Source organism: Branchiostoma belcheri, unplaced genomic scaffold (assembly GCF_001625305.1).
Source record: "Branchiostoma belcheri isolate BF01 breed outbred unplaced genomic scaffold, Haploidv18h27 scaffold42, whole genome shotgun sequence".
Lineage (NCBI taxonomy): Eukaryota > Metazoa > Chordata > Leptocardii > Amphioxiformes > Branchiostomatidae > Branchiostoma > Branchiostoma belcheri.
Genome location: NW_017804043.1, coordinates 2256122 through 2274170, shown reverse-complemented (window position 1 = coordinate 2274170; position 18049 = coordinate 2256122). Strand labels below are relative to the sequence as shown.

Here is an 18049-nt window from a genome sequence, read left to right as displayed (position 1 = left end):
TTTGATAATACCAAAACTGTATACCAAAATGCTGTCAACTTTTCAGGCACTGGAAAAAAGAATGAAGGACGCCCTGAGACGTCAAGAGAAGGAGGGAGAAGACAGGCACCAGGACGAGGTACAGAGTCTGACCGAGGAGTGGCACCAGGAGAGACAGGTTTGTGCACTGGGGTGTAGGGGGGAGGGGGGTCAAGTGTGTAGAATAGGGGGGTGGAGTGTCATCAGGTAGACACTGGTTCATGTCCATGTATACAGATATCAGGAAAGAACAGGTGGTGAGCACATGCAGGAACTACATGTACATTTTGTATATCATGCAAAAAGGGTAAAATCTAATGCTTTGAGACATAAAGAGACAAAAGACACATATAAGGAATTGTGGTTTGCGGCCAACACTCATGGAACATCTTTTTAGGCCAACTTCAACTACAAATATACACATAAACCAACTTTAAGTGTCCTAGAAGTTCTATTTTTGTATTTTTTCTGACAGTCTGTACTACATGTATTTTTCCTACACAGATATCTCTTGTATCCATACTTTTCATTCTAGACACATATTTGACAACAACAATTTAAAGTTAAAACTTGGTACTACTTGTATGTCCAACTTTTGTGATGTCAGAGTTTGGTGAGTATTTTGTAGTGTGTGGAAAGGTGTTGGTCACTTTTGGCTTACTGTTACTTTGCTTTTTCTATATGTGCTGTTTTTGTGCACAAGCAGTTGCAATAAGCTTTGGCTTCAATTATTGAACAAATAATATGATATATATTATATAATTTATTTCAAACATAATCCTTCCTTGCAGTTTCACAAATTATCAGGGTCTGCATGTATTCAAAATTGATGACATTGTTCCTGTTTGGGGAAAAAAGTGGTATGGAAAAATATAGTTTAAATTCAAGAAAACCTTACTGCTGATAGACAACTGTTACTATGTAAGCCATTCTGGAATTTGTTAAATCAGTACAAAGGTGCATCTGTTACATAACATATACATTTTTGTATTTTTATACACTTGTAAAACAGCATGTGATGCAAACCTTGATAGTTTTGTAGCTTCTCATACAGCAATGACAAACATACATGTGTGAGATACAGCATACACACTGCACCTTCTTACTGCTCCCAGCTCTTCCCTTGTGTTTATACTGACAGTCTTTGTCTACACCCATATTGTTTGCATGAAGACCTTTGAAATATTATGATATTTTTCAATGTCTAATGTTCAATATTTATTTGTTTCTTTTATATTGAATTTTTTGGCTAATTTTATGTACTAGTTATTTTTCTACAAGTTATATTTCCTTGACGTTTGTGTTACTTTTATTTTAAATTTGTTGTTGATTACCTTTCAAGAATTTTCTGCCACTGTAATTATTATAGTCTTCTATGCAAAAGGATTTCTGACACCTTCATTTTAAAAACTTGCTACAACTGTAACTCCTTTGGAACTTTTCTGACACAGTAGTTTGTATTTTTCATTGCACAATGCTGCTTACTTTGTAGTTCTTGATGTCTTCTGAGTAGCACGTTCCTTGCAGCGTACTTGTGACGTGACCTGTGCTTGTTGTGACGTTTTGTTGGTGCTGTGTTTGTGTTACAGTGGGAGGCAGGAGACCCTGAGGCACAGGTAAAACCACACCCTGGACTTTCAACCAAACAAAGTTGATTTTATGGTTGACATGGAAACCCATGATCTGATACAACTTGCCATTCTGATGAATGAAAGAGTAGAATCATCTTATTTTGTGATAAAGTCAATATAGTATATACAACTCATTTCTTAAGATTCTGTATAATACAAATCTTGTTTGTAGATCTACTACTGAGCATATCTTCCCTTTTTTTACAAAAATTAAAGTTTTGCTATTTGCTGAGTAAAAAGTAGTGGATTTATGACAATCTGCCAGATGACAAGAGCATCTTTCTGTACAGTTAACAGCCAAAGGCGTACACTGATGTCAACCATAAAATCAAGTTTGCATGGCGTTATGTTTAGTATTATCATCATTTCAGTTTCTCAGCTACAAAACCTTTCATTTGTAGTGAACTGGAATAATAATAATATGGCATCCAAGTTCAGAAAGTTTTTGGACAGGATTATCGATAACTAACCAAATTTTCAAAACACAAAAAATGCTCTGTATCAACTTAACATTCAAAATTTACATACTGCATTACATTTGTACGAAGGCCCACAAATACAAATTAGCTGGCATATTTTCTGAAAACTGATTTGTACCTATGGGCTATCGTACATGTATATTTCATGCCACCTCACAACTTCACAACCATCCAACATTTACCAGTGGTTGAAATTTTCATTGTTGCTATCATCAGTATTTCTTTTTTATATCCATTTTCATTTTTATTTTTTTAAAGTCCATCTGTGCGTGTCCTAATTTGTGCCCATTACCCCCAGACCTGTGTACAATATACAGACATTGCATCACTTCAGCCTCATGTTGTCATCTGCATTGTCATGGTTACTGTTGCCATCACACAGTTGATTATTGGAGCAACTGACATATTCTTTATAGCTGTGAAAGAAGTTGTGTAAGCATTGCTTCATGCTTTTTTAGGGTCACGTTTCAGCACAACTGGACCCAAAAAGGGACAGATAAAATTACATTATAAGTTAACATGATCATGATCATCTAGTGTATTAAAAAAGCATACATTGCCGGGTCACATATATCTGCTATCCTGAAAAATCATGTATTATTACTATTATAAGATCTTCAATACAATGTCCCCCAGTCTAAAGCACTCCAGGACCTGCACATCTTAACTGTGCATAGTATTACCTACATGTAGAGGTTGTCACATTTTGGTAGATGATGTATTAGAATTGGTAGCTGTCATTTTTTCAGCATGGTGTTTTTTTTACTAAGTACTGTCACTTGTGTGGAGAGTGACTTTCACGTCTTGAGCCTTCCCTTGCTCAGGTTCTTGAGGAACAGAACATGCTGGCTCGGCTGGCCCTGGAGGGGAAGGAAGACGTGGCCCAGCTACTTAAGACTCAGGCTGAGGAGCACGCAAGACAGATCAAACAGCTTAAGAAACAACTCAGGTACTACAGAAATCATCATGCCCATGGAAATAAATTAAAAAGTACTAAATGCTATAAATGTCATGTACAAATGTTTGTGTTGATAGTACATGTTATGTATGTCTTCCGGGGCCTGGCTTTAAGTCTTCCACTGAATCTTGATATAAGTAAATTTACTATTGTATGAAATTACATTGATGAGCTAGATCAGGCCCAAGAGGCTGCCCATTTCAAACTGAAATCCACTTGTACAAACATTTGTGTTGATAGTACATGTTATATGTCTTCTAGGGCCTGACTTTAAATCAGTGTCTTCCACTGAGATGTCTTCCACTGTATCTTGATTTAGTAAATTCAATGTTGTATGAAATTACAAAATTACAAAAGAGCTAGATCAGGCTCAAGAGGCTGCCCATGTCAAACTGACAACTGCAGGATCTTTATCAGTTTACCAAGATTTTAGAGTTAGGAAGTCTACATTTTTAAGACCACTTAAATCTGTGTAGGGAAGAGCTGCCCGAAGAGGCTGCTCTTATGCAACTGCAATGCTTCAAACATCTTATTGCAAGCATTTCCATCAGTTAAGTGAGATTTCAGAGTTTGGGAATGTACATTTGAAAATTCATCAAGTCTTAATCTTGATATTATTGATATAAACTGCATCTCCCTGCCTGTATAACATCAGCCAGGTAAATTTTCTTTAGGTTGTGTCACAAGAACATAATTTATTTCCCTATGACCCATTAGCCCGATGATATTTCTGGAAACAGATTCAATTTTACTTTCCTGGAAATAACTGTATTTGTTTTATGTCATAATGTTGCAGGAAAGATCTGGACCAGGCGCGTGACGCGGTCCGTGCCCAACAGAACCGGCCCCAGCTGCCTCCAGACGGGGACGTCAGTAAGGACCCTGCTGCTCAGTGGATAGAGTTCAACAGGGAGCTGCAGGTGGGACACAAGAAAACATTTTTATTTCACCCCCAAGGTACAGTCAAAACTACCTATATAAAGAAGACTGCTCTGGGGGCCAATAAAATCTGGTCTATGTGGACAGATGGTCACTATAGACAGGATTGTAAGTGTATTTACCTGCTTTTGAAATAAAGTGTTGAATGTCTTAACTTGTATCCCAGTGGATAGAGTTCAACAGGGAGCTGCAGGTGCGATACAAAAAAACATTTTATTTCATCCCCAAGGTACAGTCAAAACTACCTATATAAAGAAGACTGCTCTGAGGGCCAATAAAATCTGGTCTATGTGGACAGATGGTCACTATAGACAGGATTGTAAGTCTTAGAGTATTTACCATTTGTAGCTCCTTTCCCATTTACATCATTGTTGAAGAGTTAGAGGTAGTACACGTATGCGTATGCTGCCAAGGACTTATGTTTTGAGATGTACCTTGGCATAGATTTGTTTCTTAAGTACACTTTTGCTCCTGCCCACCATCTGCTAAAGATGCATGGGAATCAACAATGAGTGTCTCTGGTGAGGAGCTATAAAACAGGATCCTGTAGATCAGAGCTATCAAACCAAACTTCACATTCAAGTCTTACATTTGTATCAAGTTTTTTTTAAATGTTAGTCTACCCTAGAGAACTTTTGAGCCTTTCCTTGAGTCCCTTGAGGCCCTGTAATGAATGCCTTATTGCTCACAAACCCACACATTGGCCTACAAGTCTACATCTTTGAAATGTGTGTTGTGACCTTTTGAAAAGTGGCAGCAATAAGTGAAAAGCTTGGCTAGCAGAGATGGGGTTGAGGAATCACAGGTTCAACTTCTGAGATTCCTGGCTAGACATTATGTCCTCGGGAAAGGCACATCACACATGTCCACCCAGGTGTAAAATGGGTACCCAACTTCAGTAGGGAACTTCAAGGTACAATCATGTACAAGGCAATGAAAGAGAAGGATGGCCTCCACCTTCCAATACCATGCCCAATTAAGACACGGATTCACAACCTACGTAACTGCCCTTAGCTTACAGCCACATAAAGCCTACTGAACCTTTGCCTTTCCTTGTCATGGTTGTTGCATTAATGGAATGTCTTCCTGCCAATCCTCTCTCCATCTCCTCAGGCTCAGTTGTCCCAGCAGACTGCAGAGCTGGAAGGTCTGAGGCAGCGAGAGAGACAGCTGAAACAGAGGGTAGGAACGATCAATATCTCACTTCTGTCACTGTGTCCAACTCTCCGCTGAACACTCAGCGTTAAGGAAGACTTGAGGACTACTTAACAAGTCTCCTGCTGTCCCTTAATGTGAAAGTCGCACACAAACATATTGTCATGGATCAGTGTGATCAGTGGCAGTGAGAGAGACAGTTGAAACAGAGGGTAGGAACGATGGATACCTCACTGATCCCAACTCTCCGCTGAACAATTGTCAGTGCTAAGGAAGACTTCAGGAGTACTTAAGAAGTATCCTGCTGTCTCTTAATGTGAAAGTCACACACAAACATATTGTCATGGATCAGTGTGATCAGTGGCAGCAAGAGAAACAGCTGAAACAGAGGGTAGGAACGATGGATACCTCACTGATCCCAACTCTCCGCTGAACAATTGTCAGCGCTCAGGAAGACTTTATGAGTACTTAACAAGTCTCCTGCTGTTCCTTAATGTGAAAAGTCGCACACAAACATCTCACATGGATCAGTGTTTAATCTCTGAAGCTCCAACATTTTCACACATCCCAAGTAGTAATGAAGTACATTTGTAGTTGGTACTCTCTGATGAAGGAAATTATTAGACCATTATTAGGAAATGTCGGTGCTTAAGAGGACTTAAGGAGTATTTGAGTCTCTTATGCTGGAAAGCTTCTTCATCATAAGTGTCAATCCTTTTATTGAAGGTAAAACTACATGGATTAGTGATGGGGGATGTTTTTACACATCCAGAACATTCATCAAAATAATGGTCAGGCCCACTGGGGGTAAAAAGCAAATAAGGATTTGTTGTTGTTATACATGTATTAGTCATCCTTTAGCAAACTATAGCGGCTAATATTTCACAACATTGTCAGCTGTCTTCCCTATTCACGACTTCCTTGATGCTTGCAACTATTCCTGTCCTTGTCTACATGTACCTAACCTGTGTTCTCCTTGTTGTATTTATGATTATTTATGTTGTAATGCATTATCTTAATTACTTAATGCGAGGAAATTGTTTCCAATTTTGTTTCATTTGATTCTAATTGATTGATATTTGATTCTTTACTTTTACTTATTTTTCTTTATAATATGTTTATATATGATAGAAATCCCTATCAATTTTACTTATATTCTACCATTTGTTAATCATTCATAGTGTAACTTTTGTTCAGATTTCATTCTGATTTGTTTGTTTTGTTCTTATAGTGTAATGTATTTTATTTTTAATTTAATCATGGCCCATTGGGGGCATAAAGCAAGATTTTTTGTTGTTGTTTTAGTCATCCTATAGCAGACTATAGATGCTAATATTAACAACACTGTAAGCTTTCTTATCTACTTTACACACAATATACTTCTTCCTTGATTCTTGCAAGACTTAGTATCCCTTTTTAAGTATGATGTATTTTTCACCCATATCCATGTACATTATAAAGGGGAAACAGAATATCAATTTACAATCATGAAAGTTCATCTGTGTTGGTAGTTACATTGTTTAAAGTTAAATCTTTTGTTCCAACACAAAAAATTCTCAGGAATATCAATTTGTTTTTTCAATCCATATTCATCTTGTTGACGCATCAATGTGTGCCCAGTCCTGCGTGCAAATGTGGTCACTTCAACGAAACAGCTGTACACTACTTCCTACACTGCCCACTGTACACTGACGAACGCATTGACATGTTATCATCTCTAACTAACATTTTGCCATTTGACACAAACAACGTCACCGACAACACTTTATGTTCAACCATTCTCAGGGGTAACCCCTCATTGTCGTTTGTCAACAACTGTAACATATTTGATGTGGTTTTCAACTTTATTTTGCAGACAGGACGTTTTGTTTGATTTAGTTGATTCATTTTGATTTGTACACCAGCCTACTATGTACCCTTGTCATTTCTTATTATTATTATTATTTTGTTTTATTGTATCCTTTTATGTGTGAGGAGAGGGCTGAGATAAGTTTTATAACTTTTTGCCTCATCCTCGGAAAATAAATGTGAATAAAATAAAAATCTTGTTGACTGTTTCTTCTGCCACTTTATGCTTTCCTTTTTTCCCTACAGAGCTATAAAGATATATTTCTTGAAATGTTTCAGCAATTAAAAGTTTAACGTTAATCTGTTTTTGTCTCCCAGCTTGCCTCAGCGATGGGTAGAGAAGAGGATGATGTAGAGGCTGATGCGTTCGGTCCCCTGCTCACAGAACCCACCGAAACAGAGTACTTAAAGAAAGTCTTGTTCGAATACATGATGGGCAGAGAAACAAAGGTGAGTTAGACTTTGAGAAAGAAGTGTGTTGACAATTTGTTTTGTTTTTTTATCTATGTCAGCTCTCACTCAGCATTAGCAGCAGGACTGCCTTAGTAGACAGAACGCTGTCAAAGTTTTGCGCTGAGGAAAGAATTAACCTCACGTTTGAATCTTTGTCTGTCCCTGATCTTAGCGATCTCCCTTGGAAGACTGTTTGGATGATTGTGATTATTATTATTATTACAGAATGGGGACACAAAGCAGAGTACTTTGATGTGATTTCAAAAAGTCTTGTTTGAATGCATGATGTGTAAAACAATACAACTTTTGTCACACTTAATGGACCTATACCATTATTACGTCACAGTTTGTTTACCTGTTCTAATGAACATTCTAGAACCGTCAGTTAAAGAATAAAGATCATTTCAAAGTTTTCAAAGAATGGTATGTCTGATTTTTGCTGCGTTTAGCTGTGTTCACACAGCATTGCATGCCGCATGGGTGATTTAGTTGTGACATTAGACAAAAGTAGTACTGTATTAAAAGCCTTATATTAGGCTAACGCTACACAAACACACACCGTGCTACGCACCCCTGTACAATATAAATGTTGATTGACCGGCATTCATTGCGGTAAACAAACTGTGACGTAATAATGGTGTAGGTCCATTGTAGCCAGAGCTGAATCAGCTTTGGGATAAAGTGAGCAATCCTAGCTGATCATAAAGATTTTCATCTGTTGTTTGACCTTGCTTGTTCCACAGACTATGGCCAAGGTCATAGCCGCCATCTTGAAGTTCCCAGCAGAACAGACCAGGCAAATCCTGGAGCAGGAGGAAACAAAAACTACGGTAAACTTCTTTTAAAATTTCTTTTCTTAATTTCTCTTCATTTTTTTCTTTCACATTTTTTGGCCAATTCTGGAGAGACAAAATCAATCATGATGGTAACTTTGTTCTCTTCATTTCTGTTTCATTTCAAATCTTCCACTTAGTCTTCTGTATTGCTATATCCATGCAATTAAGAGAGGCTACAGTACAATGTAAATACTACTGAGTTTAAAGGTGTGATTTGTTATGTAGGTGGGGAGTAGTAGCCAAGGAGATTTTAAAGCACCAGATACAACTTAAGACTTCCGATTATCTGTCAGATTGATGAATTGAAGTAATTATGAGATTACGTGTAGCTTAATTATAACACAATCAGGGACACCCAGGAAGTGTTACTCAAAGTGCGTGATCAATACTCCAACTTCGTGACGGCTGCAAAATTAGCTAATCAATCAGTGCAGAAGCTGCCTCGTTTCGACCTCTTTGATCCAGAGGTTGTGGAGAAGAACGTGGTGTATGCCCTCAGGAAGTCATTAGGATACACCAGTGGACAGGGTTTAAACTCAGGGTTTGCCACCCCCTCGTTCCTGGTTTAGATAAATGTGTAAATGAGTAAATGAGAAGGAATGAGACGTCATAAGAAATTGGCCCAGTCCCACAAGAGTGAAAAATCCTGTCAACTATACAATTATGTACCTAGACATAGAACTGCCCCACTTCCTTCACACACCAAAAATGTGAAAAAGCTTCTCCTATCTTTTGAATTCATGCTTGATGTTTGTTAGTTGATTAGCAAGTCTGGCAATATTTCATTGCAGAAAAATTCCACTAAGACTAGATACTTCCAACTTGTACCAACCTTTGAGCAAGCAAACATCTAAAATAAAGTACAATGAATATAATTTATGATAGTCCAGTTGCATACAATGTTGTGTGAATTTGTCTGAAGTGTTTACTTGTAATGAAAAACAGACACATACAGGAATGTTCTTCTGTGTTCTGCTTTCACATTATGTATGAACCAATTTACAATAATTATGTACAGTCCGTTCTATCACGGTTCCGATAAGCAAAGATACCATCTACCAGAAACTCCTTTCCCCCAGAGGGTTTCAACCACAAATTTGTTTCTGTTCTTTCCAAATTACTGCCATTAATCATTCTTACTCTTAATAAGCAGAAAATCTAACTTTCAGCAGTCCGGAAGACAATCTGTCTTATGGGCATCATTTGCAACTTGGAATCTCTCCAGATATATGAAAATTATAGCCTTCTTATAATGGTATCTTCCCAAAGGACATGGCAACCATGATCATATTTTCAGTTTTGACTTTCAATTCCTTTTTTTAAAAAAGAAAAACTCATTTAAACTTTAAAGGTACTTTTTTGTTACACTTATTATTCTTTTGAAATGAAGTTAATACAGCTCTATCTTTCAGAACTTTATAGCTTAACATCCTTTTTTATGGACAAAATATTATATACCTCAGGTAGGTGATTGAACTTTGGGCCTCAATCTTAAAATCATTGTCTGTGGAAAGTAACTCAACTGCAGGCAAATTTATCCCACGGTCAAGTCTGTCTGTGTTCCTTGCACCACAGGGTAGATAGAATTTCCGATAAGTTGTGGGTGGGAAAGCGGTAGGGCATACATGTACATGTATAGTGTGAGTCACAGATCTTTGAATCAGTTAGTGGTGTAGAAAATGAATAACACATCAGCTGTAGATAGAACACATTTACTATTATAATATAATCATGAAATAAGCTGTTCCTTTTTTTTATGATTTACATGTAGGACATCATTTTCATTCATTTACAACTATATGGCCAAAAGCAGCTACTGTCATAATGCCACCATGCTCAGATGTTTAAGAACATTGAGTTTATTTACACTCTTAGCTTTTATATTCCTCCTAATAAACCATAGCTGTGAATAAGCTTGTAGACCATAGGAACTTCTTTAGCCTTTTGTCTTTGTACATGTATGTTGGTTAATATAGAATCCGATCACGTAAATGGCCTACATGATTGTATTTTTTTTTCTGTTTTGATAACTTTGATACCAGTAGTGATAACTTTATTGCACAACATTTGTAGAAGATGCTATACAAAAAAAGTATACATAGCAACCTCTTCTATTTAGCAACAACCCTATGACACTATACTAGAAACTACTGTACTACAGTATAACAACAGCTGCTCTCCTTTTGTTGTGCTGCATTCCTTATTAACCCTGTGTTTGTTTGTCATGTTTCATGCAGTCATAGTGTGCGCTTGTATGGTGTGGCACACGTGGATGGTTAGTTGGCCTCTGTTGTTTGATATTCTCTTGCATTAATCTGCCTTTATCTCTGCCATCTATATCTCCTTACTCCTCTCTGTAAGGTTTTCTAGGCAGCTTATTTTATGGAGAATATTCTCTGCAAATTGAAAGCATATCAGAGCAAAAATGGAAATTCAGCTCACACAAGGAAAAAGTTTCTCAAGCAGCTGTATGTGGATAGATTTAAATCTATCCACTGCAGTTGCTTGAGTAATTAAATTTTGTTTCTCCATACCTGGATCTCTAACATCAACATAGAAAATTTCATTCAGTGTTGTAAGGAGCTACATATTTGGAGTAATTTGACCAAGCCTGTCTCTGTCTTGCTACAATCACTGTTAACACTAATGTCTTGGGTTTCTACTGTTACATGAAAGAATGTTGTATGCTTTACAGAAAGGTTAAGCTGATGAAACCATCTGGCCATGGATTTTTGCTCATTCAAAGCAGGGTGCCAGGGACACCATTTCATGCCTTTGCTTCTGCAGCAAGCTTTCATAACATTTCTCACATGATAGGAAAATTAACCTCCTGTGCAAACTTCTAGTGGGGCAGCGATTGGCTTGGGTGGTGGTTTCTTTTCGGGGGAAGGGCTATTTTAATGTGAGAGCTGTATCCATGGAGAGAGAGGCATAACTCCCCCACAGCAAGCACGTCGGCAGAACATACTGCGCCTGCGCAGAACTCTGGATTTTCGCGTTTTTAGTTGGATTTTTGGTCAACGTTGCATCAGAATTTTGCCTGTTGCAGAGGATATCTTTTCCGACACAACATTTGGAAATGACTGTCGAAATGCTAACCTTATATGAGCGAATACGACCTTATATGAGACATTCTGCCGAAATGCTATGTACAATACATTACGGGTTTTGCACAGGTGCAGTACGTTCTGCCGACGTGCTCCCACAGCATAACTCCCTCTGCCACAGTAGAGAACCTTAGCCTGTGTAAAAAGCGCTCCCCTCTCTCAGAATGTTTTTGCCAGACCAGAATCTCTTTAGTCTGCTATTGTATTTTACATTGAATAGTTACAATGTATCTCTTTGTATACTTCATAAATTAATATTTTGTGTTTTCTGTGCATTTCAGGGGTGGCTGTCACCACTGACATCACCTTAACTCAGACAACATCACAGAGAAGCTTATTCCTGTTTCCCACTACTGCAGTCCAGCAAGTTTAACTGTAGTTTGATACAAAGTGCTAAAGTTACAGAATGTATTATTTAATAATTAAAAAGCACAATTATTGCAAAGATGTATATTATAATACTACTGTAACAGCAATCATATTTCTTTTATTACCACTATAGTGGCTACGGTTAGTACCAGAATTGTTGTACATAATTATAAAAATATATTTAAAATGTAACTCAAGAAGAATACTGTCCTGTTAGCTACGCAGGTATCTTACAAACAGAATGGTTAGCACAATGTAGTATAAAACATTCAGTAGGAAAAGAAAATGTTTGAACTGTTATGTGTTCAAGGATTAGTGCATTAGAGCCTTAATATATGATGCAATATTATGGTTAAAGTTGGGTTGGTAGAAGGAGTGTTCCAATATGATTGTATTTGTTTCTGTATCTTATTGGTTATCTTGTGTGTGCAATTTGGTTGGTGTCAAATTTTATGTTTCTGTTAAGAATGCTCATTGAATTTTTTAAATTAATTAATTCTGAATAAGTTGCATATTACATGAATATGTTATCATACGTTATATAGTAAAGGGTGGTGATTGTGTTTTATTCCATACCCTCACCTTGAGCAATAGCTGTCACCTATGAGTAGGCAGTTAAAGGAGAATTGATCCACAAGAAACTGTAGTAGAAAATCTAGCCACTATCTCTTGCCATTAAGGGCTGAATGGGTCTCCTCTCCCAAGTTCTGCTCAATAAACCCATTCAACTTTCACGGATCGCATAAACTACTTGCGTCACAGGGGGGACATTTCGAAAGAACGTTGTTCTAGGACGCTGAAGTCGAACGCGGCTTGCGCTCGCGGTGTCTCCCCTGGCAGATCATTTTTTTTCTAAAAGGTAGGTGTCTATCTTCTCGGCAATATATGCGGAAATGACAGGAAAACAGGCACCAACTTTGTATGGTGGCATTCCGTACAACAATTTAAGGTTATTCTGTGACGTATGCAGTTTATGCGATCCCTGAAAGTCGAATGGGTCTATTAGAGTCTGTCATCAGGCTTCTATAGGCCTGACCAGTGGAAGGGCCTATAATATAAGTGCGACAGTGTCTGGTCTAACTAATGTTAGTTATGCAATAAACCTGGCACCTCCACACATAGCCAGAAGCCTTTCAGAAGCCGACATAATCTCCCTACATTTACATCTAATCACACCCAACATTGTCAAGCTCACAGCACAATCATTACTCTTAGACTACTAAACACCACGATTACACCTCTTTTAAAAGATCAAAGTATTATCTTTGTTATAGATATTCATCCCCATCTGTTTTATGGGTGAATATGCACAGTTTGTTTGGTGTTAATGGTCTGAGGGGAGGCTGTAAATCATCGTTAAAACACTTAGGCAGATTTACAGGAGAAGCACTGCTGCCCCAGAGGGCTTTACTTCTGTGGTTACAGGAGCGAGAGTTATTGATGTGGGAGGTTTGGGGCATGGTAATGGGGATGCCTGGTGTTTAAGGCAAGTGATAAATCTTTATGTATGGCTAAACACTTCTAGGTGCTGTTACATTGATTATCTAGGGCAGATATACAAGAGGCACAGGTATCATATTTTTAGATCATAGGGTTATATGATGAAACAGGACCAGATTGGTAACAGTATTCCTATCAAATATCTGCTTAGCAAGTAAGATCATACTAGGGTCATGTGAAACAGGATCGGATTGGTTACAGTAGTCCAATCCATCTTCTACTTGGCAAGTATACATTATAATGCTCAAGCAGTTTGCAGTTACTGTAGTTTAACATTTTAAGAAGAACATGAACATGTGTAGATGAGGATATTTCTACAGATGTGCCATGAATACGGGATGGCCCATATTGCACGATTCACCTTAAATGAGTTTCTATCAGTTATTGCACATTCAATATCTTTCCATTTGGAAAATATGTGCTTTCCTTCAATCCTTGTTAAGGGAAAAAATGTCAACATCATCTTTTTTCTGTGCTGGATTTGTCCATTCTGATTAGTAAGAGTATGTGTGATATGTGGTGATACATTGTACATGTAACTCAATGGTCACATACATGTAGGTAACTAGGTAATCTTTTCTGCATTGTCCATTTTCTTGTAACAAAAGACTTAATGTTGCTATCCAAGAATCATTTACATAGGGTGAAAACTGTCACAGATATGACCATTGGGATCATTTTAAATTAGCTCCTCTGGTAGTATGAGATTCACAGGAATAAGCAGATGTACATGAACATTGAACCTTTTGGTATACTATAAAAGGCAAAATGTGTAACTAACTTAAGATGAAATCACTCGACCGCGGATGCCTTTTGCATTTGGATTTCAGAGCAAACAGTAATATGTGGTACAAGAGTCCAAAAACATTATGCCAACTGTATATCTGGTCTTCCAAAATGTAAATACTACAAATAAGTGTTATGTCGTTATGGTAGCCAAGAAACAAGTCAACAGTAAGTGTAGAATATTAAGAAGAATGCTTTTAGAAAGAAAGAATGACACACAAGAAAAGTGTGCACATATTCCAGTATAGTGATTCTGTTTGTCAGAAAGAAACTGCAGTTTTCTTATCCGATTAGAAATGTTTCAGTGCAAGACGCTGGTAAGTTGTGTGAATTAAGACTCAATTTGTGCAACGACAATGTTCAGTAAGCCTACAATTGTATAACTATAGGTAGAATTCAGCTGTACAGAAAAGTGTGTGCATAAGGCAATGTAAATATAATGCTTTAAGACAGAATAGAATACTGAAAATGTGATTAAAAAAGTGTAAAAGAAAAAATTTGGAACAGTTATCTGTCAAGGCCTATGCTAGAGACTTTTTTTTCAATTCATCAAATTAAATGGTTGATTTGTGTATTATGTTGGAGTAGATGGCGCTTGGTGAGTTAATAAATCACACAAGACGTATGTGTTGTTGGTCATAAACTTTTTTCCGTGCAGATATACTTTCTCTGCAACAGGGCAAGGATGGTCCTTGTATCAAGACATACTCGGAACAAATCTACGTTCTTGGGTACTATTCTTGGAGACTCTAGAACCGTACCTGATCCTATCCCAATCAGGCACAGAGACACGCATCAGAACTGAGAAGCTTTAAGCGCAAAACCAAAAATAAGTACATGGTGTAGATTGAGTACTTTCATGGTCTTGTAAGACCGACGAAATGCCTACATCACAGGCACAGATCTAGCTAGGCACGGTTCTGGATACAACTGAGATGTAAATTGGTTTCTTCGTGTCCCTGAGGACAATTTCCCCCCAGAATTGGATGAATATGACCCGTTTTGTTTCCCTGTAACAATTCGCTCAGGTTTGATTGGGTTGGTGTGCTGAAATTGGAATCCAACAGGTCTATTTGTGTCCGAGTCGTTACTTAAATGGTTTCTGAGAATATGTTTAAATTTAGTACGTGCTTCTGTCCGTCCTGTTCTAAGCCATTCTTCATTAATCACTTCAATTAATCCATATTCGGGGATTTAAGGCGTTATGCCGAAATTATAAAAAATCGGTCTGACTTCAATCTCTCAAAAGAGTATCCTCACTCTAATGTAGATGGTTATCTACACCTACGTGCTTTTCATGTTTACCGTTTCTTCCTCTCAAATAAATCAATAAATTAAATCAAAACACTGACCTCTGACCTGGTCAATGACCTGAACCAGACTGTCTCTCACCATGGTAACTGGTGTTGGGTTACATACAGGGTTCATAATGTTACAATTTTTAGTAGGAGGGATTTAGACTCGTGTCACTATTTATGTGTTTGAGTAAGAATTAACAGGGCAGACCATATGCGAAGGTAAACATTATGTATTTGCTTTGCAAAAGTTACCTTTTTCTAGTGTTATGAATAGTTTTGCCTTCATCTAGCGCCCAATTACTTGTTCACCTGCCCTTACTCCGCACTATAGTATGGGCTGTCTGAAGAGATAGATCAGGTATCCATCAGTAAAGCGGTCAGGCTCTCAACTTGTCATCCTCAATTCGGAGCATCATACGTAACCGTGGGAAATAGAACCTTGGCATGTGATCTCCGAGAAGACAATCTCTGACCAGTTTGTTTTTTCGAAAGACTGTGCGGTAGAAAAAAGGGGCGTCGAAAAAGGGTGTGCTTCGTATTTATATAATTAGTTAGTTAATTTTGTATCTGTTAACCGTGTCCATTCATCTTGTTTTGTTGTGACCTGTACTTAGCCAAGTGTGGCAGAAATGTGCAATAAAGGTCTTCGTTCATTCATTCATTCATTAAAAATATGCGGCTCTCGGTCGCAAATGTGCAGTTGTTGGCACATTGGCGCACCAAATCCGCAGTGTGTTTTTGACAAACGTTTAGACAACCTATGATTAGCCAAAGAGGCTCGGTGGGCGTCACTCCACCGTACAGGGAGGGAAGTCGTGTAAAGTGCCTTTCTCAAGGGCACAGCGGCGGGTATCGGACCCGGGATTTATTGGCTCCGAGTCCAACGCTCTAACCGTTGCGCCACCGACGCAACATGTTCGTTTTTCAAGGTCCGGTGATCCTACGGTATTCCCAACTCAATCACATACAACAGCTGATAATTGCCATGCTTAAGACCATTTTCTTCCCTCTTAAGAACCGGAGGTTTCTCAGTGACACTTAACAAACAAAACATCATTAGTATAATTGCCAACTCTCTTCCGCCATCAACTTGATTGCAAAGAGAGCCATTAATACCAGCACAAAGTTATAATTGAACTGTAACTGAACTGTATTGCAACACAATAGAGAATGTTAACCCGAACTTACTACAGCCATGTTCAGGTTCTTAGGCCTTATCAGTGGAAAATATAACCATTGGAACATGTGTCATCAATTGTACAATCTGTAACAGTTCAAGACTGAAAACCACTTCGTCACAAGGAAAGTGTACGTATCATCTCCATTCTCCACATACGTTTTCGTCTCTAAAGTGCAATTAAAAGGTCTGGCGGTTACAACTTGTCATGTGGTGTCGGAACTATTGAACCCGGTTCGGGAGGGATCCCGTCCTCTTTGAAATCGCATTAGCGCTGGAAACGTTAATGATGCCGTTTCCGATCGCCAAAGGTCACGCTTGTAATCAAAGCAACACTGTAAAGCACATGTCAGACATATGACCCGTTCTATACATGCATGAAAGTAAAATAATGTCTCTGTACTGCTGTATGACGCAGCCGAATAGTAGCAGATCTCATCTAGCCTCTACCGGGCTTGGGGAGGCGGCTGGAAAGAGTAGAAATCGGCCAAATAGAGAGATAAGCATGCCAAGGGAGTTTGTCCGTTGAAAGAACAAATCCCTTAACGGACATGTTGGCATGCTTATCTCTCTATTTGGCCGATTTCTACTCTTTCCATCCGCCTCCCCAAGCCTGGTAGAGACTAAATCCCTTTGAACACCAGCCTACATGTACCACAGCAGACCTTGCTCCTGACCCACTCCTAACCATGGTTGGGGGAGTTCGGCAGTGTTCGGGAGGCCATCTTAGGCTATGTGTAACAGGGACTTTACCAAACATAATCCATATGTTCATATGATTGATGGTTCTGAACTGTCGTCGGGTATTTCTGGTAATCTCTTTATAGATTAATTTGTTTGGGCCTCCTAGATCTCTCCCAAATGTGTTGGCATCTAACCCCATAACAAACATCGCTTGAGCCCGTGGTCCCATGGAGCATAGTCAAGCACGGCAGTAGGGGACTTTTTGACCCGCAGAGCCATGACAAAATACGGCGGGAGTCCTCGGTCCGTTGTGAAATCCTCCCAACGATTCCCTTGGGGTACAACTCAACCGGTCTTCAAATCCCTTTTCCACGAAACGGTAAGCACAAAGTAGGACTAAAGGATTAAAGAACTTCTGCTGTTGGCTCTAATGATTCTCTTGGTACCCTAGGACCCGCTCCGACTGGATAATTTGCTCCTGTTTGAAGGCAAATACATCACGAATTATGCCCTCGAGAGACACAATCCCCATAGCGACGCCCTGTGTGGATCGAAGTTTAAGAGTCACCCAAAACGACGATTAAACTGGATTTATTCTATATCTACCGGAAATATGGTCATAAGTGGTGTATTAGTTGAGCCCATGTGAGTGCTCTTGACTCAGTAGTGCACATCCGGTTTCTAAGATGCTCTCTCTCAAAATCCAGAGCGACCATTGTATGTTAATTAATGGAGGCACTTTGTATATCTAGTCCATTTGTTATCATGACCCATTGCTGCCTGTTGCTCATCTGCAGCTCCTGGCCCTACG

General features: G+C 38.6%; 1 protein-coding gene across 1 annotated transcript; it reads left to right on the top strand.

Moving 5' to 3' along the window:
• The first annotated feature begins 49 nt into the window (after positions 1-49).
• On the top strand, positions 50-11806 carry LOC109478069 (golgin subfamily A member 4-like). The gene is made up of 9 exons (XM_019779529.1): positions 50-157; positions 1608-1634; positions 2953-3077; positions 3883-4006; positions 5139-5207; positions 7347-7478; positions 8225-8311; positions 10555-10592; positions 11706-11806. The coding sequence occupies exons 1-8, from the start codon at positions 62-64 to the stop codon at positions 10558-10560; spliced, it is 666 nt and encodes a 221-aa protein (XP_019635088.1). The 5' UTR covers positions 50-61; the 3' UTR covers positions 10561-10592; positions 11706-11806.
• Positions 11807-18049: the final 6243 nt, after the last annotated feature.